Source organism: Chroicocephalus ridibundus, chromosome 11 (assembly GCF_963924245.1).
Source record: "Chroicocephalus ridibundus chromosome 11, bChrRid1.1, whole genome shotgun sequence".
Taxonomy (NCBI): Eukaryota; Metazoa; Chordata; class Aves; order Charadriiformes; family Laridae; genus Chroicocephalus; species Chroicocephalus ridibundus.
The window spans coordinates 5,597,453-5,625,416 of NC_086294.1; the positions used below are offsets into that span (position 1 = coordinate 5,597,453).

Here is a 27,964-nt window from a genome sequence, read left to right on the forward strand (position 1 = left end):
GCTGAATATCCGTATTGTTGGATTTTCTTGTGATTGTCTGTCATCTATTATCCTTGAGGCTTTCTTGGCATTGACTGTACTTGACAATATGGCTTTTGGGATTCTTTTGTTGTCCAAGAACATGAACAGAGATTGTCCTAGGAGGTTAATTGCCTTATTTTCCCCTTTCCTGTGGGAATGATGGAATGGGTGAAGTTGCAGTAAGCAGGCTAAGCTGAAAAGAAAACTTTCTGTATTGTTTGAGAGGAAACTCTCTCTTGTTAATAGAAATTATATAAAGCCAGACTAGCTTGAGAATTAGTGGAGAACTGTGTAGGAGTAAGTGCATGTACGCTGCAGGTAGAGCTGTAGCAAAGCTCTCTGCGCTCCAACGCTGAGCTGGTGCAGGGCAGCCGCCTGTCTCCGTGGCTCCCCGGGGGTCCCCTCCTCGTGCTTCTGAGCACCTCTGAAATAAATGTTGTGCTCTTGCTCATTATCATAGTGGGCGTGCTTGATTTCTGTAGTAGTCTGAAATATTAATTTGCATGTTTGCTTCTGAAAACATTGCTGCCTGCCTGGGTTACCTGTCACAGTTCAACCCACTGTCAAATTAACAGTCTCGGTTTATGCCAGAAGGGATTGCTGGTATCTCGGAACTGGCAAGCCTTGTAGGGGAAGCTTTACACAGCTTCCACAAGCAAAACAGATTATACTGGCGTTCTTGCTGATACAACATGTATTTCAGCTTGAGACCTTTTATCAGTACAGAACTGTTCCACACTAAAATGCCGTGTCCTTAACGACACAGGAAAACACCAGCAAAAGTTTCTTCAAACGTACTATGACTCTTCCAGCATCTTTAGCTCTATTTATTTCAGAAATCTAGTGAGTTCTTTGGAGAGATTTTTTTTAGTCACATAAACCCTGCCTCATATCAGGTTTCGTTGGGTTCCTGCATGTAATCTGTCCCTCCTCTCTCATGCAGCCTGCATTCACTAGCTTAAGTGTTAGGCATAGGTTAATCGCCTTGAGCAATAAGTTCAAAACACAATTATATTTTCTCTTATTTCTTATTAATAGGAATTATGTTTTCTATACAAATGTCCAGTCTTTATAACTTTCTCTACAGTGTTCACATTAAAAAAAGAGCCACTGGCTTTTGATAGCCTGAGAGGGGAAGTTATGTTGCTGCAACATGTATTTTAAAATAACAGGCTCTTAAGAGCTTTGAGGGTACTGAAAACATTGTTCTCATTCATTAATATTGGTTGAATTAGAGACTACATATAAAACATTCAATGTCTTTTTTACATCAAGTATTTTGTATTGAATTTTATGTACAGAGGTAACCTTGGGCAAGATCAACTTTTTTCAGTGTCCCTACTTCTCTTCTCTGCCTCGCAAAGCATTCACACAGTGATCTGCAGCAGCCGGTTGATCAAGTAACCTTGGAAGCTCCACAGCACCTGCCCCGTCCAGTTTGGCACCCCTGGACTCAGTTCAGATATGTGCTATGTGAGTCAGCTCTCTGAGAGATTAATGACATATCTTCCGTCGTTGATTAAAAGCCCAAAAGACCATTGAAACCCAAAGTGCTTATGTAAGGAGCGGTTTAGAAGGACAACCAGGATTTACATGGTAATGAATATAATTGCAAAATAAACCTCCCATGTCGACTGAGAATTAAATTTCATACTCATATGAGAAGAACCAGAGTTTTTAAAAAATAATATGATGAATCCTTGCACTTTGACTTTGACAGGCATATTCTTGATTACTAGCTACAGAGGTAATGGAAGGTGTATTATACCCTGGAGGATCATAAATCTTTCTGATTTAAATAAAATGAGGCTTACGAGAGCAGAGTTCGCCTAATTTGCTATAAATTGACAATTGTGATTTATTAACAAGGACAAGGAAGTCACTAAGAAGTGCTGCTGCCATGCCCAATTATTGTTTAATCAGGTGCCAGATGAAGCTAGACTGGCACAGACGATAACTGTACAGTGCTGAAGAGGGTGGGGTATAAATAACCATTACTTGTGTTTTTCCTTCAGACACTAACACTGTGGGAGTTTTCAGAAGGAGTGAAATCAGCCAAATGGCAGCAACAAAACTAGTATCAGTGTATCTTCATAATCCAGCTTCTGTGCCATCTAGCAAATAGTATTTCTCATGATGCTTGTGAGCAGCGGGCAACTTTTTGTCGTATTGTTGTGTCAATGTAAGTACAGCTGTATAAACTGAAATAAAAAAAAGAAATCAGAGTTGTCTAGGTAAATTCAAAGGTACCTTAAAACTTTTTTCTAACTAGAAATGGATGAAATGAGTTACTTTTTCATGTTAAATTAATTGGCTTGTAATAGCAATCCTCAGAAGGTACATTTTTATTACCCCATTGGGGTAATGACTAAAGAGAAATAGTTCATCGCCATTTGAGCACCTTAACCCAGAGGCATCCAAGGCGTGGGTGTCTGTAGCAAGGTCTGCATTCGGAAGGAGGAGTCGCAGCCTTTTTGTGAACAATAGATGATAAAAATCTTTCCACTTCCACCTGGCAATCTAAAAGCAATCTGATCCAAAATTGCTGTGATATTACCCGTGCCTTGCCAAATAATTTGTATATATGCCTAAGCAGATGGATCTAACATACACCCTGCCAGCTCTTGTAGTTGTTTGACCTTGCCAGCGAGCGTCAGCTCCATCTTTTCCAGACTGAGGCTTAGCCGTTATGTCCATGGCCAGAAAGAGCATAAACAAGGAAACAGTATCACCTGGATCTGCTGAAGAACTTCAGACTACCGTATATAGAGATCAGTGTGTAAGCTGTCTTAAATACGTCTTAATATCGGTGTAATCAATTAGGAAGTCAGTTTCAAATGGTTCCAATGCTAAAATAACAGTAGACTAATTCCCAATGCTATTTTGTTTAGCCCTTACTGCAAAAGGATTTAGATTAATTTTATATTTTAAAGTTAGTTTTGTTCTTCACTCAATTTGCAACATCTCTAATCGTTTCATAACTAAGTATTCCCTTCACAAAGCCGAGTAGCGGTTTTTGCAGTGATCACTGAGGTGTCCATGCTGCAATTAGCATAAGATGGCATGCTAACTTTCATGACTTGCTTTAAGATTCGCAGTACATTTAAAACTTTTCCTTTTCACAATCTCATTATAGCAAATATTGGGTTTCTTAGCAATGAAAGACTCTGAAATACACAACCGTGAATAGAACTTGAGAGAACTTTTCCTGCCCAACTTCTAACTGGGCGTATTGACAGTGTAGCTGAATTCATGGCGTTGTGTTTCTTTGGTCAATTATGCAAAATTCTTCCTGTTTCTCCTTTGTATTTATGGCTTCTAAATGTTTTTATTACAGGGAAACTGCTGAATACCTAGCTTAATTTTCTAGTGGATTTGAGGCTTATGTGATAACATTTTGTGAGACGTTTCTTTCCCTTCCTGCCCTGGGAATATTTCAATTTACTCTCCAGTTGTGACTATTTATGACAGGGGAATAAAGACTTCAAATGGTGAAAGAAGACACTGGTAAAGATGCCACAAGGTAAAAGACTGTAGCATCACTTTATACCTTATTGGATAGCTGTATGGCATAACTTCAGGAAAACCTTTGATCATAGTTCTCACTTTAGTACGCATGAAAGAAGCAAAACTCCAGTAAAAAGTCCCTTCAAGAGTTTAAACTGAATTCTCTTTCTGTGCTGAGTGTCTGTGTCTTCTATTATTTCTGGATGGTTTTTCCCCCCTCTCTTCATTCTTTTATATGAAGCATCAGGATTCACGACTTGTTTGCACACCACATTTAGCCCTTCACTCTACTATTAGATGCTTGCAGGTCTGAATATATGAGTCCCTCTGGCACATGCAGATGTAGTTTTAACAGTCAAGCAATCAGCTTACATCAGAATTGCTCAGAAAACTGCGTTTAATAAACTACTTCCCAAGCTCTGTGGAAGCAAAGCAAAGCTTTACATAGTGGCCATAAGTGTCCATTTTCCTTCTTAATTTCACAACATTAGGAGATTAACATTTTAAAGCTGGCAAATACTGGTAAGTTTGAATAACATTCCTGAATACACACACATAGAACACGGTGTACTTCTCAGTTTATCTTTCTCTGAATTTTCCTTCAAGCCTATCGTGAAGTGGAAGATTTTCTTAGCTTTTTCCCTTAATATAATGATCACTTACTGACTTCTGACCAGGACACCCATAAAACAAGTGCATTAATGTTTGAGAGACTGAGAGTTGCGTGTGGCTGCTTTACTTCCACTCTTAGGATTGTAAAAGGACTAGGGTTGCAATACAGTATCTTTGTAGCTGGTAATGTTGTCTGACTTCCCTAAAAGCTTTAGCTATGTTTAGATCTTGATAATTAAGTTGTTTATGAAAATTTCCTAGTTCTTAATTTAAAGCCTCTATCAACTATATTTGTCTTCGTCTAGTATTTTTACTAAACACATGAATGCTGCCATCTGTTCTCTGCGTATACCATCTAAATAAAATTTATTATGAACACATTGTCTATTGTTAACAATGCGAATAAACTTCGGTATTTCTTTTGTATTGCACTTTTTCCCTGCGTGCTTTAAAACCTCGGAGTCATTGAACAAGGCTGTAATTAGCTGGAAGGAGGTCTCCCTATTCACAAACCCTTGAAGTTGGATAGACTTCTGCCTGTCTGCAGGTGTCTTCATCGCCGGCTGGATCGTGTTTCTGCTGCGGTCAGCAGGGATAGTTTCCTACACTGGGAGGTTTCTACCTTGTGCCTGTGGCGAGCTCCTGCTGCCGCCTCTTATCTCTGCCCGCTGCTGTCAGAAACGGGTGAAAGATCACATTAAAATGAACAGAGGTCAAATCTCTGCCATGCAGTCTTGAAGGAAGCTTTCAGTCTCCATAGACAATACTAATTTGTGAAAATTAATTAAAAAAAAAAAATCATTGCAGCGCTTGAAAGAATGACAAAGCAAATGAGTGCTTTTTCATCGTATTACCCTTTGTTCTTCCTGCTGAGGTCCTTCTTAGTTTTTGCTACTTGTTCTTGGGTGTTCTACTAATCATGATGTAATGTTTTCCAGTATTGGACACTTTTAAAGACTAGAATTTGGCACAGTCGTACTGAGGAACAGCTTGTATATACACTAATGCCCAGTGCGGTTAATTACTGTTGAGTATGAAATGAAGAATTGACACTTTCTAAGTATGGTGGATCGTTTCTGTTCTCATTTACTGAAATATTGAGCTGGAGCAGCCCAGATAAAATCTGGACCAGCTGAGGTACTTCAGACTTAAAAAGGCAGCTGGACTCGGAACATATATGTCTTCTGATTAGTTGCAGAAATTTTATGTTTCAACACCTAATCCTTTCCTCTACCTACAGAAAATGAGATAAATTATATAGAAGTGTTTTGGATCTGATGCTTTCCTATCAGACTAGACAAAAATTTACTGCAGCTTGAAAAAGCTCTAGAAAGAAAATATTGCGCGCAGAGGGACCTTCATCCTCTTTCTGAGAATTGCCGAGGCAGTCATTTCTTCTTGCCTGTCCTTGAAACAAAGTCTGCACCTCTTTTTCTGATTTGGACTTCATTAAAAGGCTCTTTAGTCTTGAAGCAAATATATAATATTCTCCTTTGTAGTTATTTCCAGGGAATGTAATTCAAAGAGTTTTTCCCAACTCACAGATAAATTAATTTTAGTGATGCTTGACAGCAATTCCATTTTTCCAGTAAGAACAGTCTTACTGTAAATTGAGACTAGAGAATTGCATTATTCATTTGAAAGATGTTTCTAGAATGTCTTTAGGCTCTTTTGGGTAGTGACAGTCTTATACAGAAATAAAATGGCCTGCCTTTGCTGTAGATTTATTAGTACCAATATTTTCTGCGGCTTCTCTCCTTTCAGAATTCTTTGTTTTTCGTAGTCTTCTGTGTTAGAGAAACTGTAGTTGTTTTGTGTGCTATCGATAAAGTCAACTCAGAGAAGATAATCCTCAGAGAAGGATTAAGTGCTGTTTGCCCGTTTATTACAATGAGTAAACTGAGTCAGAGAGACTCTAATTTTCCTAAAGCCACGTAGCAACTTAGTGTTGTAATTAAGTCTGATTCAGCAGCACGTACTAATCGGTTTCCATGGTGCCTGAGGCCCAAGAAGCCCATAATTCAGCCATGTTCAGTACAGAAACGAGAGCTGAGTCTAAGTCATGAGAAATTTCCTGTGCCAGTGAGAGAGACTGAGAATGTCTTGCTCTCATTTTAACATTTATCTTTATTAAATTTTTACAAGAACATTCAAAATAATCTGCGTAATTACGGTAGAAGTGATGGGACTGTTTTACACGGTGTTCAACTATGACGAAAACCTTCAGAAAAACAGATGCTGTGGTTTCTGCTTTGCTTCTTGCTGTGCTTAACTGCAAAGGGTTTAATATTGTAGTGATACAGGCATGAAGCGTTCATATGAAACAGAAGGAACTGATGTTAGTGAAGTATCTATAAAATAGTCAATGCTTCACTAGGATAACGTGGTGAACACGCGGGATTCACAACACAGATGGACAAACGCAGGCAATGTTGCAGAAGGGTGGTGGCGGATTAGTGTAAATGCTGCGTGGCTCGCATCCGTGAAGTGCTGCGGACCACATGGTGCCAAAATAAAACCTGCATGAGCTTCCCTCGGCGCGTTCCCAATTCTTCCTTGAGACATGTGGGGGCTCGGGATTTCAAACGGAGAAGGACAGGCTGTTTGGCAAACGCAGCACGGATGGAGCAGAACCCCTGTCTGCCAGGCCTTGGGCGAGGTCTTCGTGCGCTGCCTGCACGGCTGCGCTGGGGGAGTGAGCTCGCAGCGAGGCGGGGGGTGGCCAGCCCTTTCTGCTCTCCTTTGGAAATGTTTCTCTTCTGATTCAACTGAGGAAAAGGATGTCCCTGTTTCCTTGTGTTCGCACAAATTTTAAAATGCGAAGCTGCTTCTCCTCTCTCTGGAGAATGCTGGCCTTAAGAAATACAGCTTTGTCTCCCATTTCTGTAACAAAGCTCCTCTGTGGTGCTGGACGAAAGGATAATTACTGTGTGTCTCTGCTCTTCTCACAGTCAATGACAGTGTGACCTACCTGACAAAATATTGAAGATTTCAGTAGTATTTGGAGGACTGAACTGCATGACGTGTGACTGGGAGAGCCTAGCGGCATGAGTGGCAGATCAGAGCAAATGAACTCTGTAGAAAAGTTCACACTTATAAGCTGGTTTGGGTTTTTTTAATGCCTTGATTAGGCTCAATTGAGCCTGCACCAATTTCAATATAAGCACTCCAGAGAGAAATTAAGATTTCTACTATTATTTATACAGTACTTAAAACATGAATGGAGCTTGAGCTTTCACAGAATCAGCCCAGTCCTTGTCCTGCTGGTTTGTCACCTCCAGGCTGGGCACGTTGCTGGAAATGAGCACACCAGTCAAGAGCTTTTGACTTTTGATCAATGCAGGGTGTAAGAGAGGCGGGCAATGATGAACAAGGGTTAGAAAGATGTGACCAGCCTATTTGTTCTTCGCTCAAGAGCAAGGTTTCCCAAACAGATATGCATCCATAGACAAACTGATGAAACCCATCCTGGTGTGGTTTTCCTGAGACATCTGTTCCCTTATAATGCACAAAACCAGGTAGTCTTGATTCAGGGAGCAGCTAGGTTCTTTTGAGAAAAAAGATAGGGAACGTTTTCCTTGTTGAGAGTCAAATAAGCATGTCAAACAACTTTGACATAAGAACAGGAGAATTGCCGTAATGGGTCTGCAGTGCATTTACCTGCAGCATTCTGTCTCTCATGGGCGCAGCAGTTTGAAAAGGGGATACAAGCCTGGCCACCACTTCTCTCCAACTCTCTCAGCACCCGCCATCATCCATCCAGGGATGTCGTATCTAGTTTGGATCTATTGCATGTGAATTTGTCTAATGGCTTTTATACTATCTAGCTTCACGACTTCCTGTGACACAAACATCCCAGAAGCTCATACTTTGGGAGAAGTATTGTCTTTTATCTGTATTAAGCTCATCTTCTAACATCGGTAGATGTCACTACTGCTGAGAGATTTAGTATGTGATAAACTCTGCATTCGCCACCTCCATGATTTTGTAAACCTCAATCATATCACCCCCACCAGTTTTCTTTTCTCCAGACTAGAGAGTCCTCATCTTTATAGCATCTTCTTCTAAAGTAGTTGCTCCGTCTCCTTGCACGTTTTGGTAGTCCTTTTCTATGCCTTTTCTAGCCCCACTGTATTCATCCTGAGGCAAGCAGATCATTGTCAGGTATCTGCGAAGTACAGTGTTAGGCTTCTCAAAGTCTGTTCTTAATTCTAATGTAATAGTATGTCTTAAGTGAGAAGAACAAAGTCTCAAAGCTAGGTAGCAAAAAACCTAACAGTTGACGCTCTCACGTGTAGTGTATGGCTGAAGCATCAAGATGCTCCATTTTGACATGGCCATCATAAAAAAAAATGAGACCACAGAAACTATCTGAGTGTCCCCCGCTCACACCAGGTATGTAAAGTCTGAAAAGGGCTGGAAGCTGTTGCAAATTTGGTGGAGAAAGGAATGACTTCTGACGAGTGTTGTCAGCAAGGGAAGCTGGCAGTGGTAGGGTAGTGTTCAATACTAATACACGAAAGTTACAGCTGTTATGAACAGATGTCACGGGCTGGCATCTGCCCTCCTTCTTTAGAAACTTACAAGTAGATATACCATTGTTTTCCTCTAAATTCTTTTAATTCCTCTAAAGTACAATGTAAATAATGTTTTTTAAACCAAAGCAAAAAACCCAACAACCCAGCAACCTTGACTAAATTAATGTATCTCCTGAGATACTTTTCTCATCTTGATTGCAGTCATGTATCAGCTTTCCGGTAGATGAGCTGGCAGAGGGCCACTGCTAACGGGATCTTCGGTAGGAAGAGCAGAAAGATCTCTTGGACTTCTTGTGATTGCACAGATCCCTTGAGTATTGAGGCTTTCAGGTGTCTTTATTCCACCCTACTGTGTGCGTTATTGAAAAGCAAGGCCAAACTTTTTGATGTATTTGCCAATTTTACAAATAGCTTGTTCTAATCAACAGACTATAATGATCAGAGAAATATGTCTATGCCTTGAAAAGCCAAAAAAATTCAGTTGATAACAGCGGAGGTTGTTCGAGCAAGCGAAGTTCAGTTGGAACTGATGTGTATTTTAGGGCGATCTTTAAGAAGGGAACTGATCGAATGATATATCTCAAACAGGATTCGGTGTGTTCTGTACACACCGAAATTCAAACTCAGCTCCCACAATAAAAATTACTTTCCCCCCTTCGGTTTTGACAATGCGTAGTAACGAGCATGGTGTACTGTTGCAGTCTTTAACTGAGCACTTGGTGAATGCGGTTGAACGAGTGCTGACTCTATGAGGTCTCGTGCTGACTGTGTGTGGCCTTCTGCTTACCTTTGGTCTGGATTAGTTCTTTTCATTGTAACTAGCATTACAGATTAAAGTGTGTTAGAGTAATGGTGAAACCAGCTGTTTCTTTAAAACAGTCAAAAGAAAGAGTTAACTGAAATCCTGGAACTGAAATGATACCAAGATACCCACCCGTCTCATTGATCGGAACAGCCCTGCCCAAATTCTCTTTTAAGTAATAATCTAGCTGACCGTCAATGAAGAACATTGGGTGATGTGATGGGTCTGAAGACCACAGACCTCTTGTAAGTGGTGGCACATATAGGGTGAGGGAGCAAGAGGCATTGATTCAGATGACATGAGTCTTACTGACCTTATTTCTTTTGAATTTTCCCAAACAGGGTCGAGACTGCAGTGTGCCCATTAATTCTTGCATTCAAAATCCATGTCAGAATGGAGGGACCTGCCACCTCACCGAGGCAAATAAAGATGGATTCAGGTAGTAACACAAAGTTCATTTAAAACGAGATGATAAAATTAAATGTATTTCTACTTTGCATTAATGAACTATAATGGCTACTTATAAAAGCTGCTGCAGGTGACGCTTCTATTTGCCATACAAAAAAATTAATCTGGTTTCATTGGTGACATATTGTTTCTTCTGAAAGAGGCCTCCTTATTTTCTCATAATGGAATATACTCTTAAGAGCTATTTTGAGTGGTCTCCCTGATCTGCATTGTGTTAGCTGTATGCTGATTTTCCTTGTCATTTCAAACTCTCATATACCCTTTTTTTGTATTTGTAAAAGAAGTATCTGTTGCTTGACAACAGATGCAAAATGTTTTCATACTGAAGAATCTCGTAGACAGACAGGCTTTACAGAAACAATTGAAAAACCCGGAGAGATTGCCACATGTCGAGCATTGTGCCTGCAAGCGAATAATCTTTCCAGCTGGACATTACGGATTTCAGTTTTCCCATATAAGAAAGATGTAGCGTAGGTGAGGATACTCCAAGAGAAGTCCAGAAATTTTCTTGAGGTAACTGGGTGTTTTGTGCTGCTACAGGCACTACTTTAGAGCTAAGAAAATACAATTTGAGGCTTTGGCCACTAGTTGTCATTTAAGTTGATAGAAAATTTTTTTTAGAAGAGAGTTGCTGAAATTTCCATAGATTTGGTCCTCAGTATTTATGTTATTTCTTGCACAAAATATGTACAAAAGTACACCAAGCTGTTGTTTCAATTGCGTATATGAAAGCCTCGCTTCTAAAAGCTTTTATACGTTACTGAGGCTGCTGCTCTGTCTTCTCCTATATATAGCTTCCTGTCAGTGACAGCTGGAGGGAGACACTGAATTGCAAGGTTTATAAATGGTGTAAGCAGGGAGTCAAGCTAGAACATTTTTTCAGTGTGATTCCAGTTCGGTTTCAGCTGTGATTAAGGCTGTTCCAACTGAGGTTAACTGTTTGTTCACCAAGTCAGCAAGCCCATGTCATCTTATGTCGGAAAATAGGATTTTTTTTTTCAAAATAGAAAGGGCCAGGTGAAAGTTTGGCTGAGTGACAGGACTTTAGGTGCAGTGGGAGACTAGCACCCCCCTTCTGTTCCCTGACAGATGGTAGGATGCCTTTTATATTGCCAGCAAAGCATTGCGGCTTCTTTTTGACTCCCCCGATCCCTCCTGTGGGAATGAGGCCCCAAAGAGCTTCCATTTTGCCCTCTGGGTGGGATGAGTGGGGAAGCAGAAAATGAGAGAAATGCCCCAAAGCTTCTGTCTCTGTGCCTGCCCACCCTTGAGAATTCTCCCCTTACAGAAAGAGATGCAGCACATGCTGGACGCAGAAGGACACTGATGATATTACAGTGGAAAAGTGCAGGTTGATGGGGATGAAGGGACACCGTCAGGTGGTCTTCGGTTCTGGTTCCCTTCTGGTCACCCTCATGTAATGCTGTTTAGCTTTTCCCAGCTTGTGACAAAGCAAAATTGTACCACACTAGAATATCTGTTTTCTGTCACTCAGCACTTATTTTTCAAAAATCTAGCTGATATTAAAAATGTGCTAGTAAAACGTTTTGTAATATCCATAACGCCGGAATGGAAGGCTTCAGCTTCTATTTTGCATCAGGTTTTTCTTTAGCATTTTAGTTTTGTTCTATGGCAGAACATAAAAAGTTTTGAATGACCAGAAATAAAAGCTACTTCTGAATTTTTCTGGTGAAGAATTTTACAATTTCACAGGCTTTGTTTCGGTTCCAAATGAACGTAGTTTTTGAGATCCTTTACAAAACTGCAGGGGTGGTTTTGTTGCTTAACAACATATGAGGCTTTTTAGGGAAGATTTCTGCTTTTATAGTTATTTATATAGTTTCAGTTGGTCTAATAAAAGCCACATAAAACCCTATCTCGTCAAAATCTTGCTTCATAAAATTGAATGTTCAGCTTATGCATTGCTCTGTTTTCTCTCCGTGTTTTTAATTCAGTCAGTCCCTGGCCCTAGCTGCTCTGGAGAAGGGGAGTGTGGGGCTTTAGCATGTCTTGAGAGAAATGTGGGGTGGGGATGGAACCGTCAGTGAAGGGGAAGATAAAGAAACATTTTGAGATTGAATTTGGTTGGCTTGGGTTCTCTTGGTGGGAAATCTCCTCTCCAGTGGATGGCAGCAGTCAGAGTTACGTGCATATAAATTGTGTTCATCAAGATGGGAAAATGTTGCCTTAGATTATATGCTGTGAGGAAGTGGATGTCAAAAACATTTTCATGAGAGGCCTCCTTGGATTTTTCTGTTGTGTGGCCTGTAAAAGAAATTATATCTTCTGTATATTCTCTTCCCTAGGGAAATATATTCATACACAAGCTCTGCTGCCAAACTTGTCAAATCTTTACTCTTGTAAAAAGGAAACTTAAGCCAAAGCTCTCTCCCTATGAAATGCCAAGCAGTTTAACTCTCAAGTTTCTGTAGCCTTAGACAAGAAAATTACCTTTTAAATAATGCTAAGGTGGTGATGTTCCCCAGGCAAAGGCAGGAAATTCATAGTTATGACTGAGATTCCAGCCTGACTCGCCCGCTGTGCCTGGTACCCACAAGGGCTCGCAGCAGCGGGGGACTGAGCCGCTCAGATCTGTTGTAATAGCAAGTCCTGGTGGGGCAGCCGAAGGGCAAAGGTTCAGCTGGAGTTCTTCAGTCCTTCTTGGCATCTTTTATTCGTGCAGTTTTTCAATTCTGAGTAGTTTTCACATGCTCTTTTTTCAGGTAGGGACGACTTCTGTATTAAAGAATAGTTAAGTGGCATTGTGTGGCTCAGGGGATTAGAAATATTAAATTCTTCCTCCTTTTGAATTGCTCATTCTAATCTAATCTATGTCGTCTTTGAGAAAAGGTTACCAAAAAAGGTGCTTGTTGAGACTGATAAAATAAGATGGTCAATCAGACATGTCCTGGTCGTTTAGCATGCCTGTAAGGGAGACTTCGACAAAGGGAGGCAGAGCTGTCAGCTCTGCTTCAGTTAGCCGCAGGCAACCAGCTGATCTCTGATAACCTACCGTGTTGGGAAACAAATTCTCTGGATTATTTTAACTTTTCTCCATACAAAACCCCCTCCATCTTCCAGAGTGTTTTCTTTAGCATTTTCCACAAGCTTTAAGTTCCCTCATAAATGTAAAATCCTGGAACTCATTAACTCCCTAGTGTTAATTCTGCCTAGTTCAAGGAAAAACGTTGCACTTCCAGACTTACAGGCTACTCCATTGGGATGTAGATGTAAAAAGCTCCTTTACCAAGAAACTGTAATATTCCTGAAAGAATTACTATCTCTATGTAAAAGCTGATTTTTTGAAACGTGGTACACTAACGTATGCCTATGTTAATAAACAGATGCTAAGCTGTTTCATTAGAATTTTTTTGGGAAAAAAATGTATATAATAAACTTATAAAATTGTCAGTATACTTCAGCTCCGAAGGTTTTCCCAAAAATGTTGTCATTAAGTTCTGTGTTCCCTTGCACCTTCATGAGGATAAAAATGGTTTGGGGTTGTAGCTAGATCTTTATTTTTAGGAAAGCTCAACACTAACAGAAAATCCCTAAACTGGAGGAATAGGGAATTTGGACCTTTATGCAATCACAGCATCTTAGAAAATAATTCTTTCCTGCTGGCTCTATTGTTTCCGAGGTCCAAATGAAATACTGTCTCACACTGCTTCACTATTTAATCAGTACAAAGTTTTCATCGTTGCCTCTGGAATTAATTTTCTCTCTCGGTCAGCTGGAACCCAAGCTTGATGACCTTCCAGTCACTCTGCAAACTTAATTTTTCTTCTAAGCTTCTTCTGGGAAAATACATACAAACGGTCCCAAACTGCAACTCTTTCAACAAATGGTTCAATCCGGGTCCCAAATTGTATGTTTTATCATTTAATTTCAGTCCTCATATTTGGCACATTTGAATGCAAATCAAAATAAAGAATCATACGTAAGCAATAATGTAAAGACTCCCTATAATACATAGGGACCAGTAGCCAAATGTCATCAATTATGCTGACGTTTCCTTCAGTATGGAATGTGTCCTAATACTGAGCAATTGTATGTTAACAATCCCATATGTATTGTTACTAAGGGTAACTCTACTGACTTGAACCATTACTGTGATAGTATTTAATAATGTCATTTTTAATTGCATACATCCAAGCTGTCCTGATCCTTTTGTGGAAGGAAAATGGTGTTATTTTCACATAAAAATAACCAGCACAAAGCCACTCTTGTTGCTTTTCTGTAAATGGAGAGAAAAATTTGTGCTCCCAAACTGAGACCTTGGATGCCAAGTTGCAGCCTGGAACATATTTTTATGGCTGAGTTATAAACCCCTGAAAATGGGGTTTTGTAATCAAAAAGGGAGACATGATGAATGTGCCACTGTATGTAATTAGATGTCTTTAACCCCCTCCCTGACACTTGCATTGCCACAAAAGATTGTGTGCCAGCTCTTCTTTCCTATCTGCCTCCTGTGAGCCTCTGGATCATTGCAGGGTCAGCAAGAGGACATATTTTATTAACAATAATGAGCTTGAGACAGGAAAAGAAAGTATTTCTTATTGATTTATTGTGTCCTAAATTGGATTTATTTGAGCAGTTTGGTTTTGGTTATTCATGGTGAAGGTTTTCTAACTCTCATGACCTGTGAATGGTCCCTGCAGAACTGAATGAAGATCATGGTTAGCGTGTGATCTATATGCCTATTCTGTACCCATCTGGTGGCTCCAGACACATTCCCTAGCCTTTTTTCTTCCGCTTTGCTATTTCCTTAGTTTCTGAGGTTGCCCGCGTCATTAAGAATCTAACCTTATCCTTAGGGTCCAACCTAGGACCTACTGGAGGTGGATACAGAGCTCTGCACAATCCCTCCCTTGGGAGTCCCTGCACTCTGCTCCGTCTGCAGCACACAGGAGCTAGAGAAGTAAAAGTCATGCTGAGAGCAACCAGCCCAAAAGTGCTGCAGTTTTCTTCACGGGCTCCGAAGATCCTCTGTTTCTCCAGGGCGTTCTCTGTCTCAACCCCGTGAGACCTACATACAGCAGGAAGACCACCCCATGTCCACTTTGTCCATCTGAGCTGAAAAAAAGTCCCCTGCAGCCACCTCTGCATTGGAAATTCTCCTGGTTTCAGGAAGCAGTGGATGCCAATTAGTGTGACTGCTCTGGTGCTTTCTGGTTTTCATCCTCATCAATCAGTAGTGCTTTACATTTGTTCCGTTCCTTTTCTGCCACCAGAACTTGCATGGGAAAGGAAACGAAGAGCTGAGTGAATGTGTAGCTTGGACTGGAACTCGAAACAACACAACTTCCCTTCCACGCAGGCTTTCTCTGACTAGTGAACAGCAATACTGACACTTCAAATACCATTGCTGGCTTCTTAGAAGCCACTGAAATGACTGAAGCACTTAACACATGTTTTTAGACTCTCTTTTAGGAAACTGTGGCGTCTACGTCTTCATCACTTACGGCTAGTTTAAAATATAAAGTTTCTCTTAGCAACCGTAACTTCTAGATCCAGAGACAAAATTGAGATTGAAAAAAAATTAAAGTCATTCTTCAGCCACTTAGTTTCTTACACTCCCTCTAGGGACCATACGTGACAGTCTTGTGAGAAAAAAAATACTTAGTGCAATTATTCTTCAATAGTGTCCACATCCTCACAGAACCGTTCCTAGCTCTGCCATTGTTTGTTTGTGTTTTAGTTGAATTATCTAGACATCATCAGCTCTTCTACAAATAGATGTTGGAGGAGCCGTAGAAGTACTGGAACCTTACTGCACTTGTAAAAGCAGTCATTTCCAAACATTTCTTGTTTGGACAAGTGACAAAGTGGTAATGAGAAGAAAATGTTCGTGTCTGTAAACTCAATTCAAACCGTTGTTCTTTAAAGAGAGTGAGCTATCTACAAGCTGCCAAGTCGCCCTATCATTGTGCAGTCCTCAGTAGGCAAGTATCCGCATACTCACAAAATCATTAACAGAGAAGCCAAGGATTTGAATATTGTGACGAGTGTTTACTCTCCTGCCCTGGAGTTGCTTACTTCAGTTCAGGGCTAGGGTTATCAACAAAGAAAGCAAAGGGAAGCACGACAGAGGCTGTCTCCTGCTGGTGCTTTTATGTCTCATGTAAATAATTACATGACCCCTTGAACCATCAGAGTGCATCCCTCACCAAACACATAGGGTTAAAGTGCTCTGTACTTCACCACAGCAGTGACTTTGGCTCCAGCAGCTCGCTTTTGTGTGTTTTCATTTTAGTTTTATACCTCAAACTCCTGCCACTTCAGATCCATGCTAACTTTTGTTCGTTTTTTTTCTTTCTCCAAAGCTGTTCTTGCGTCCTTGGGTATGAGGGGGAGAGGTGTGAAATAAACCCAGATGACTGTGAAGATAATGACTGCGAGAATAACTCTACATGTGTGGACGGGATCAACAACTATGTCTGTCTCTGCCCTCCTAATTACACAGGTAAGAAAGAGCCACAACCAAAGAACATCAATCCATGAGGAGTCTTTCAGTGCCTGAAGGGAAGGGTCCAAATGCACGTTTACTTTGTCCATGCGTGTGTAAGTAACCAAGAATCTAGTCCCATTTTAAATCAACCTGGATGTCTTACTGGAAAGATGTTATTTCTACCAATACTGCAATACACGTGCTCACAAACATGGCCACTTTTCTGAGTCAAAATACTGATGCTTCATTGTAAAATACATTAAAAAACCAGCAAAGTTTAAGGTGTCAGAGAAACTTGTACTTCTGCATGCACATTCTGTAAATGTATTTCAGAAATATTCCCAGTACTGAGCTGAGTCTGATATACATCTGTTCTGAATCTTGGAAAATAAAAATAGTTCCTGTTCAAATTATGGTAGGAAAATAGCTTTTGGGGTATGGCTTTAACCTGAGATCTCAGAGGTCCACATTTATTAAATAAAATGAGCCTGACAGTGTGCCGTTGAAGTTCATTATCTCCATTTCACAAGTGGAGAAGCAAAGGATATGTAAGAAACTGTAGGCTCACTTGCGGTCTTCAGAGTGAACCCATGGCAGGTAGCCCAGCTCGGCAGATGTGCAGTCACCTGCTAAGTCCACGGTGACAGAAGTTGGTAACTGAGTTAGATATGGAATTAGTATCTCCAGCGCCCATCCTGCATTTTAGATAAATTCCTTCCTAAACCTTCTGCAAGAGCAGAAGCCCTCCTTACTGGAATCTAAAAATGCTTTTTCTCAAGTCGTTACTGGAGCATACCGTCGACTCATTCAAACTGCGTTAACACGACCTTCCTGGCTCAGCACGGAGTGGTAAGGAAACACCTGCAATAGTTCCTGCTTCCATCCTTTGAAATGGGTTTATTACCTTCTAAGCATGGAGAAGTAATGAAGGGCTTCTTGTACACTGAAATATATTACATGTCAGGGGATTTAATGAGGATCAAGCCTGAGTGGCTGAGTAAGGCAGGAGGAAAGCTTCTAGAATTTCTAAACTCTTAAAATACTTTTGTGGCTGACACAAAGGAGGCCCATGTAAATCTTTAGCTGAGAAAAGCCTTATGACTTGAATGTACATTTATTGGAGTTCTAAAATGATCTTTCTGTCAAAACCTGAAAAACTTCAGCCTAGCAGAGTAAGAGTTTTGCTTAGAGGATGTTGAGCCCGTTGTGCTTAACTTGTGCACTATTTATGTGAGCTGTGCTTGGGTGGTTTCTAACAAAACTCTATACAAGGAGGCGGAGTCTTTACATTTACAAGAGGAAATATATTTTCCCAGCCAAGAAAAGACATATCTAAGTAAGGAACTGAATCCAGCATATATATATGCAAATGCGCCTTCCTTTTCACAGGCATATTGCAGATTGTCTTGTTTTTTGCAGAGAAAAAAGATAGAAAAGAAGTAGATTGGGATTTCTTCTCAAATGGCAGACTGGATAGGGACCAGAGAACTCATATGATACGATACTTCAGACTCAGTTTTGAAATAATTTTAATCAATATCCAGCTTTTCTTTTTTAAACCTGAATATTGTCTGTGCTGTGCTTATCCTTATTAGCAGGATTTTGTCAAATACTAGACCCCCCCCAGTGTTGCAATGTAGGATGCGCACGATTGTATGTGCCACACAATAAGCATTTGCACAATGCAGGCAATAGCTTTGACTACAGTTGAAACAAACTGAGTTTTTGAAAAGCAGGAAATACTTCTGGAAAATATCATATGAATCATAAGTGAAAAAGACTGCAAAAACAGGGGTGTTGCTTAAATTAGAAATCTGAAGGGTTACAGTAGTTCACGTTGCTTAAAAATAGGAAGAATTTAGTGAACTGTGATAAAAGAATTGCTTTAACCTGCTTAACCTCCATTTTGGAGGGGGATATCTCGTCAAACCTCATCAGTCACCGAGAAGGACCCCCTGCAGTACAGCTGGCTGGGCTGAACTATCCCTCAGAGGTACCCCTGGCCCTCTCAGAGCAGAAAGGCAGGGAACAGCATAAAATGGCTGGAAGAATGGAAGCCATCAGCCAAACAAAAGTTACATGCAAGCCAAGCAAATCTGAGCCATGGTTTTGAGGGTCCTCTAAGACTTGAATCCAAACACAAGAAGTTGGACATATCTGAAGTTGCTTGATTGAATGAACAGCAGCTGAGGAAATGCCATGGAAGCACATAAAGCAAGTCATGAAGAAGCACTTTGAAAGGTTTTGTGTGCTTGACCTGAAAAGAGCGGGATCTATTGACCAAAGAGTTTGACTGGTCTCCTGTGACATCCAGGGCAGCTCTTTGTATATTCTCTTTAAATAAACCTCTTTATAACAAAGCAATACCTGAAGCTACTATGGCAGTATCTATTTAGAAAAAGTAAGTGCAGATGACTTTAACGTTGTGTTGAATATGCTAAGAATAGTGAATGCTAACATTTCGGAGAGCAAATGGGTCACTGGAGAGTCAGCAATACCTATTCTCATGCTCAGAATTGTGCACTGAGCTACCTGCCGCCCTCTCGGGTGCTGACTGTGCTAAACGTTGTCTTAGCAAACTGTGTGTGCTTCAGAGTTGCCAAGTGTGTGGATTTTATCTATAAATATATGAACAAAGAGTGGCTGATGGTGGGTACTTTCCAGGGAAGCAGTTTTTCTGTAAAATAGTCTGGGGGACAGTGAGCTCTCAATGTGATGCTTTGCCTAAAAGGCCAACGATACCCATAGGCAGGGTGTATCTAGTAGGACAGAAAATGTATGTAGTATCTCTCTGTGTTGTGCCCAAGTGTTATACTTAGTTCTGTTGTTCAGAATTCAAGGAGAGATGAGAAAGAGGCTTAGAGTGAAACATGAAAAACCTTGGGGGATTGTGAATACATCTTGACGATCTCAAGAAAAAATTTATTTGGCTCAGAAAAAGCAGGCAGACAGAGCAAGCCTTTTTTTGCGCCCCCCCCCCCCTTTTTTTTTTTGCATACACTTGTATGGAGAGTAGAAATTTCTTTATAAGGTTCACTGGCTGGCCTTTGTGGCTGAACAAATCCAGCCCATATATTTTTATCGATGCAATTAGACAAGAGTTGTTGGTCCTAGATACAAAGTCGATTTCTCAGCAGATGCTGTAGTTAAAACACAAGTTAATTCCAGAGTGGTCTGTCTTGTGCTGGAGATCAGACTAGATGTTTATGTACTGATAATTTGTGATGTTTTGAGTAACATTCAGGCTGTTGGTTATAGATGCCCAGCTCAGCTATTGCAGATTCCTTCTTTTCTTGACTGTAGAGGCAGGCAGGCTCCGGAAGCACTGCAAAGTAGGTAGGCTGAATCCCTCATCACTCTTGTGGTCCTGGATACCACAATATTGGTAAGACTGCAACGATATTACAGTAAACGCTGCATGTGTGAAATAAATGTGTGTTGTAATACAAAGAATAGTCTGAAAACAGGGAGGAAGAAGATCCAAGAGCGTGTATGTGTGGTGTTCTGTAAGAAATATTTACGATCTCCCTTGGTTTAGTTGACTAATAGTTAAATCACGATAGTAAATCTTATGTTGCTAAATGAAATGCAAATTAAAAATGCATGTGTTGGAAATGTTGACTGTTAACAGAGTTGTAGTATCCAGGGTTTGGTTTTTTCCATACCTTAGTATTTTTCTACTTTATCTTTTGTCTGTCTCATTTTACTTGTTGTAGCCTTTTTAGGAAACAATATCCCAAATAATGATGCATAAATTGTGCTTTCATTGCTTGGAATAATGAAGTCCAAAGATCTTCAATTAATAACTTTTTGCAGTGTTTTCCTTTAAAATTCTTTCACAGTCTTTTCCTCCACTCAAAGTAGATGAAAAATGGCCAATTTGTTAAGTGACTGCTGAGGGAAGGAATTCCCACACTCCAGCCCCATTTCACTTATGTTAAAAAAAAACACCCACACTCACACAATAACCTCCTTCCTAGTTCCTTTCCATCTAATAACTTTAAAACAATGTGCAAATACAAATGGGTTCAATGAAACAGGTAAAAATAAGTTAAAGACGACAAAACTGAGAGGGAGGGTGGGCAGATAGCTGATTGCTATAAAAAAGATTCAAGCCCTTACCTGCACCACCAGGTTTCCTTACCATTCCTAAAATGAATATTTACAATGTTTGTTGCCTGTAACCAAACCAAACCAATTACTCATGCTGTGTAGCAGAGCCTTGATGGCTTTTATTGCCAGCTTATGTCTTATCTTTCCCCTCCCCAACTGGTTAGTTAATCCTGAAGCTAAATTATAAACATGTATTTCCTCCAGGATAATCGTGTACCCAGAGTCCAGCCAGCTCTACAGCCTGAGCAGTCTGCGGGCTGTTTTGCAACCTGGTGGGACCCCTCGATGGGTTACAGCCCCTCCTTACAGTTTTGTAGGCTTTCCTCCTCTTTGAAAAGAAACGTCTCTAGGATCATCGAAAGAGGAAGCTATGAGGCTCTGAGCAACCTGATCTAGTTGAAGATGTCCCTGCTGACTGCAGGGGGTTGGACTAGATTGCCTTTAGAGGTCCCTTCCAACCCAACACGTTCTAGGATTCCATGAATTGGATCATTCACCCTGGTTCTTTTCCTCTTTGTATTTTTCTAATTTTTGTTGTTTTGTCTTTAACGTGGCCTATCTCCAGCTATCGATATAAACCTTCTGCTGTCCCCCTAGCTTTGTGGTTTAGAAATGTAGGACAAAATTCATACAGTTCTTCTTTTCCATCCCTTCTTTCTCTTCCCTACTGCCATAGACTAGACCTTCTTGAGAGCCATCTCTGTTTTGCTTGAAGTTCTAGATCCAAATATAGATTTTCGTACCTCCAAAAAGAGATCCTCTCCTCGGTGTCACTATCGCCTGTGCTCTTCCTTGAAGAGGTGTCCAAACATACATAAAGGGTGAAACAGGCTGTACCAAACATGTACTATGTACTTTGAATAGTTTTATGATTTATCTACTAGTTTATTTAGTTTTGTTCGTTTGCTGTGACTTTTTCTTCTTCCCATCAATTTGATTTTAGCCAGTAGCAGAAATATGTAACACTTGCACACACAAAAAAAATCAGGAAATATTTCAAGTTTTGCTAAGGAACCTAAAAACCCTCAGCAAATAGCCACAACTCTTTGTTCTGAAACCTAAACAAAAAAGAAATTACTGAAAATAGGTCTTTTCTGAAATACATGGCATCCCATGGTGGGGAGAGGGGGGAGCAAGTGTTTTAAAATAGTTTGTTTCCCTGGGAAAAAGCTGCAAGCAGTTTGTATCACAACAAAAAAAAATATATCTCTCAAAAAAGCTAGAAACTATTTCTGGTTTTATGTGTTTGGAAGAGAAGGCTAAGATCTATTTTACCTTAGGGGACCTTGTGGTGTCCTGTGGTAGATGGTATCTGGGATTTTTGCAGTTATGCTACTTTTAGACAGAACACTATTCACTGTTAGTGATTACGGTCCCTTTTTCTGGCGTATCTGATTGTGGTAATGTTTCATGGCCAGAGCCAAGCACTGAGTCAAGCCAAACAGCTCTGGAAGAAAGAAGTAGTGTGGTGACTTGTGGCTGACACTCTTTGCTGGCCCTCTCCAGCCCCTCTTCCATCGCTACCCATCGTGAGGCTGATTTGCAACAATCCCTGAGATGGGCAACCAGTGACAGCTGAATGAAGCTGAAGCAGATCATTGAGCAGTATGTTGTTATTTCCCCCTTGCAAGTTTTTAACTACGTGTTTGAACAGGAACAGGAAGGTTTTAGGTAGCGTGGTTCAGCCTTGTGGTTACACAAGGATATGGACTGCCCAATAAACACTGAAGGTTTAAATAAGAACTTAACTATCTTTTAAAATTCTGGAACTTTAGCCACAATTTCCTAGAGACAAACAGAGAAAGTTGTGGTCAGAGCTCGGTGTGTTTTCTTCCTTTTATTTGAAGGAGTTCTGCCTTACATGGAAGTTTCTCAGTTTTAGTTACTTGGCAAACGTGAAGTGTGTTTGCTTTCTGTGGAAAAAATAAAAAGGCACCCACATTTCCCACTTGTATAAATATGAATGAGAAGTGCTGGAAGAGCTGGAATTTTTAAGCTTTGTTCAAGAGCCTAAGCCCATTCCCAGCCCTGTTTTATTAAGAGAGAACCACATGTCATTGCTATCAGATTGGACTCTCTTATCTCATTGTACTGGGGCTGAAGGAGGAAATAGCACAGTAACTTGCAGTTTTGCAGCCCGTCTTTAGTCTCAGTATGGGTGTCTTGTCATGCTGGAGCTCTCAGCTCCAGGATTTCCTCTGGTCATATTCCCATTTGTAAAATGTCATGTGTCATGTTTAGGGAACCAGATATACTGGAGAATTTCTTTTTGTTCATCAGGACCACAGTATATCTCTTAGGAAAATGGAATCTCAGCTACTACTGTCTTAAAGGATGGGTGGAGAGAATATTACTCCAATTCATTAAATCCACTCTGTGAAGAAACACATTAGAGGATTAGAAGTTAAGCACGAGCCCATTACTTACCTGCTTACGGGCAGGTGCTGCATAACTGGCAGGTAATAAAGGTGGGAGGAGCAGAGTCCACTATGGACAGTCAGTGTATTCAGCACTTCGACACCACAGCGATGGCCGCATTAGAACTGCCGGTAAGAAATAAGTAAATCTTTCTGCATATAAAGTGTTCTTCAGAAGCCTTTATTGGTTCAAAGACTGTATTGGGTTTACCTGGCAAGATTTTGGTAGCAGGGAAAGAGAGGGGACTGTAGGGGTGGCTTCAGTGAGATCAGGAGCTGCTCCCCTCTCAGACCTGCCACTGTCCAAATCTGAGCCCATCAGCAACACTGATGAAAACATGTGAGAGAAGCAACTATGCAAACGCCAAGGGCAGTGAAGAAGGGGGAAGAGGTACTCCAGGTGCTGGAGCAGAAATTTGCCCGCAGCTCATGGAGAAGACCACAGTGAAGCAGGTTGTCCCCTTGCGGCCCATGAAGGACCACGTCAGAGCAGATATCCACACTGCAGCCTGTGGAGGATCCCATGCTGGAGAAGGTGGATATGCCCTGAAAGAAGCTGCAGCCCATGGAGAGCCCATGCAAGGAGCACAGGAGTTGCAGCCCATGGAGAGGAGCCCATGTAGGAGCAGGTTTTCCGTCAGGAACTGTGTCCCTTCAATCTGTTCCTGAAGAACTGTATCCCATGGAAGGGACCCATGCTGGAGCAGTTTTTGAAGAACTGCAGCCTGTTGGGAAGGATCCACATTGGAGAAGTTCATGAAGGACTGTATCCCATCGGAGGGAGCCCATGCTGGAGCTGGGGAAGAGCATGAGGAGGAAGGAGCAGCAGAGACAAAGCATAATGAATGGACCGCAACCCTCATTCCCCAGCCTCCATTCAGAAGGGCATGAGTCTGCAGTGTGTCTGGTGTCCTATCTGCCAGCCCTGGAATGACATCTCAGAAAATTTATGGCACCTCAGATGTGACTGGATGCACTAGATTGTGTGAATACCTGAATTAATCCCTAATAGATTCCAGACAAATCTTATAATTGGAAAACATCCATGTGAAGTAATACATCTTGAAAACATGGAGGGTCCAACAAAATTAGGATCTATTCCAGACACGGTGGTTGTGAGGGATAAGGCTATGTGCAGGTTACCACCTTGGTAAGAGCACTGGAAATTGTCTGGTTTAGTTAATGATTTACAGTATGTGCAGTTGTGGCATTTGTGATGTGAATATAATTTTTCAGACTTTGGCAGTGCATAGAACTGGAACTTATTCCTTGTTCAGAAATAGTGAAAGGATCATTATTTCTCTACCCAGATCTTGTTGTTTAATCAGTTATCCTTTTGTTTAACCTCAAGATTAGAGATAATTGCCCCTTAATTCTGAAAAAACAAACTACTTTGGGAATCTCAGTGTGGAGCCTAACTTCAAGTTCCCATTAATAGGCCAAAATGTGATACATGAAAACTCAGAAAGGAGTTTTTAAAGCATTAACACAAAGTAAAAAGCATAAAGAAACTTTTAGTTCTTTGGCTACTTAGTATTGTGGGCAGTGTTCATCAAGTAATAGCCAACTTCATTGATAATCCAGAGAATTCTGCTACGGTGCGTTCCAGGTAATTTCCTTTATGTTTTGGTATCCAGCATGGCAGCCGAGTGCATTTGCTACTGAAGGGTTTTGACAGAGTTTATCTTCTCTTCATTGCAATTTTAAACAGTTTGGAAGTAAAAAGTTCATTTTTTTATTTTCTAAGATGAGCCATTCTGAACTGAATTATTTTCTTGACAACATCTCTACTAGTATTTTGGAGGAACATCCTATGTCTGTTCCACCCAACAATTTTTAGGTTCTGTGTTCTCCTGAAATTTCCAATTGGCACTCACTTCATCTTAATAACTGAAAAGAGAGAAGGGGAAAACACAATACAAGAAACATTTCTTCCGATACAAGTTATTAGATATAAAATGAGTAATCGCTTATGAGAAAAACAGTACAGTGTTCTTTATTAGCAGTAAAGAGAAGAGTTCCATTCTGACTTACCTGGCAAAGCTTGGAAAATTGCAACATACGTTTTAACCTCTCAAAAACTTCTCCCTGTGCAGCCTGTAAAAATTTGCGCTGTGGATAAAGGCCAGACTTTCTTCATCCTTTCTTCACTGTAAGCACTTTCCTTTTCTCAAGTAATATTGTGAAATTCCTGACAGTGTTTTTGCTTTTAGTCTTCCAGGCCTTACAAAAGCTTCTCTCACATTAAGGATGAGAATATTTTCTATGTTGCTTTACCAATTATTTCATGAATACTCTGAATGAGAGAACAAAGTACCACCCAGCTGACACATGAAACAGAAGAAACATTATCAAACTCATTGGTTGCAAATTGGTGGTCTAGATTGTCTTTTCAGAACTGCAGTTTTACTTACAAATCAGTAAGTAAAATACTGTTACTGCATCCAGTCTCTCTTTTACTGATTAAGAAGAAATAGCGTAACTTGGATCCTGGTTTTAAAAGTCTAATGTGGCATGGAATAAATAGCTCTCATGACAGCACAGAGCGGAAAAAAGAAAGATGATTATTAAACTGTGTGTAAAAGTCATCTTTATTGCTCTATTGTTGTTTTGGCTTCGTTCTGAGACGTGTGGAAGGCTACAGAAAAGCCTAAGCATGTTTCTTGGCAGCTCTTCATAAGCAGCGAGCCCTGTGAAAAGTGAATGTGGAAAGCCCCATGAAATTCATGATTTTGCTGAAAAATTAAGAGCAGGAAAGTGTTGTAGGAGACAAAAAAAAAAATGTTTTGCTCTGGTTTTTTTGAAAAGCAACAAGTAATGCTGGTGAAGGGGCCAAGGGAAGTAGTTTCAAAGGGGCAAAATTACCTTTTGTACTGGTTTGGGATTTTTTTTCCCTCTCTTTTTTTTTTTTCTTTTTCTTCCTTTTGTAATGCATGAGACAGCAGCAATGGGAGATCACCTGTTAGTGTTCCACCTGTCGGTACAACTTTCTTCTAACCTGAAAGTTGCATTTTTCATGGCAGATCAGACTGCTTCCTTCATCTGTCTAACGCTTGCTTCTCCTAAACAAGCACTAACTACCAGCACGTCGCCACTGGCCGTAAGAAGTGTGAAATGCAGTGCCCACACAGCTGGGGATGTGCCTATCTTTATAAAGGTACCCTCTCCGTATCGTACCTCAGTTCTACAGACCACAGAACATTATTGACCTAACACCTCCGGCTAGTATGAAAAGTAAAATCTGATGGCATAAGTGGTTTTTCTCTTGTAAATCTGACATAGTCTTAATTTGTTCTTCACTGGGGTGCATTGCGTGGTGATCTGTTCTCTTTGACTTCAAGGAAAGAGAGTAAATGTGCCTTGATGAAACAAAAACCATTATTTGGGATGAAGGAATTTTGCTTAACTGATTAGAAAAGAAATACAGTTGTTGTTTTCCTGTCTTTTATATAAGCACTTGAGAAACCCTTGTGTACCCATTGGAGTTCTGATTTGAGAATGCACAGGAGAGAGGAAAATGGGGAGGCCGGATTGTTTTCTACATTTGGGAAAGCATTACACTGTTGTTTAAGCATGATCAAATATCTTCCACAAAGAGAAATCAGTGCTGCTAGCAGTTGGCCTAAGATTAATGTCCAGCTTGTTTTCAGGTTCACATAGCTATCCAGTGAGAAATTTGGACTGGACCTTTAATTGCTGCACAGAGAAGCAGCCCTGTGTCACTCCAAAAAAAAGAGGATCAGATTTTTCTTCTGATACTGACATTAAAGCGGCCAATGAATATTGCACTCTCAGGTCTGAGGGCAGATTTTTTTGGCCCAGATATTTTCTGAGTGAATAAAATATGAGAAAGTCTTTGTGTAGCTGGTGCCTTGGGTTTTGCTTTTCAGAAAGTGTTTTATTTCCCTGGCATGCTTTCTGCAACATCTAGTGAACATTGGTGGAGCCTGAAATAATGTATCAAGAAGAATTTTCTTCCTGAGATGAGGCTGCTCTAGTTGCAAGGCATTCCCGAGTGAGCTCCCTAATGAGTGATGGATGGGAAAAATAACAGGAAGGATCCTTAAATGTTCCAAGTTTTGCATGAAAAATGATAAATCTTTTTGGATGCTATGTTTGGTACCTAGCCTAGAATTCTCCTACATTTTGATAGTGGTGCCTTCAGAATGACACAGTGAGTCATAATATTTGACATTTGGGGAGATTTTTACTGGATCTCTAAGCACTTGTCAAGACTGTTGAGAAGAATACTTTAAGAAGAATTATGAATTCCTTTGAGAGTTTATGAAACTGTTCTGGTTTTTTTAAAAGTCTGTTTCCTTTTTCTTCAAAACAAAACAAAAAAATTCAGAAGTATGTATTGACCATTTTTAGTGAAAAGATAGTTCAAGGGATCTATCCACACTGTTTTCAGTTATTAAATGGTCTTCCAAAAATATTTCCAGCTTTAGGTCATTGAGTTCTTTTAATCTCACCAGCCAGTTACTTTTTTTTTGTGTGTTTATTTTCACATAAGATTTGTAACACACAAGGGACGTGAGGAATACCAAGAGGACGAACTGGCAGTTGTCCAGGCATCATAGCAAGTTCTGACCTGCTCGTGTTCATGTCCACCCAAAGGCTGAGGGAGTCGCTTTGCTAGTTAGTACTTGGGAGGGTTGGTGGGCTGTGGATTTGAGGATTGCTTAGTAAGCAGACTTATCTCCAGTTCTGCCACCTCAAAAATGTGTTAATAGCTATCCCCAATGACAGTGTGTTCGTGTTTGTAAGACTTGAATGTCTCTAGTTGCTTTTGAGGAGGAACAAAGTACAATGGCAAACCTCAAGTCCAGTGAACGATCTGGTTCCTTGGTTCCCATGGATTTGCAACATTCAGTTTTATTGGCCTGTCCCCCTTCCTGAGCTGGATACATTCACTACATTTGCCCAAGATTTCTCCAGGGCTGTAAAAAGACTTGGTAGCATTTAATAGTGGTGGCTTCCTAGGATTCCTTGGCTCCAGAGGGGACTGGTTGCATAGTAGTAGTATATATGT

General features: G+C 40.5%; 1 protein-coding gene across 6 annotated transcripts in view; it reads left to right on the forward strand.

Moving 5' to 3' along the window:
• SLIT3 (slit guidance ligand 3) overlaps positions 1-27,964 on the forward strand; it is a 521,231-nt gene that overhangs the window by 452,920 nt on the left and 40,347 nt on the right. For all 6 annotated transcript variants that reach the window (XM_063348618.1, XM_063348619.1, XM_063348622.1 and 3 more), the window contains 2 exons: positions 9,822-9,919; positions 16,275-16,414. In XM_063348618.1, coding sequence (XP_063204688.1) covers positions 9,822-9,919; positions 16,275-16,414 — 238 coding nt within the window. The remainder of the gene's footprint in view (positions 1-9,821; positions 9,920-16,274; positions 16,415-27,964) is intronic.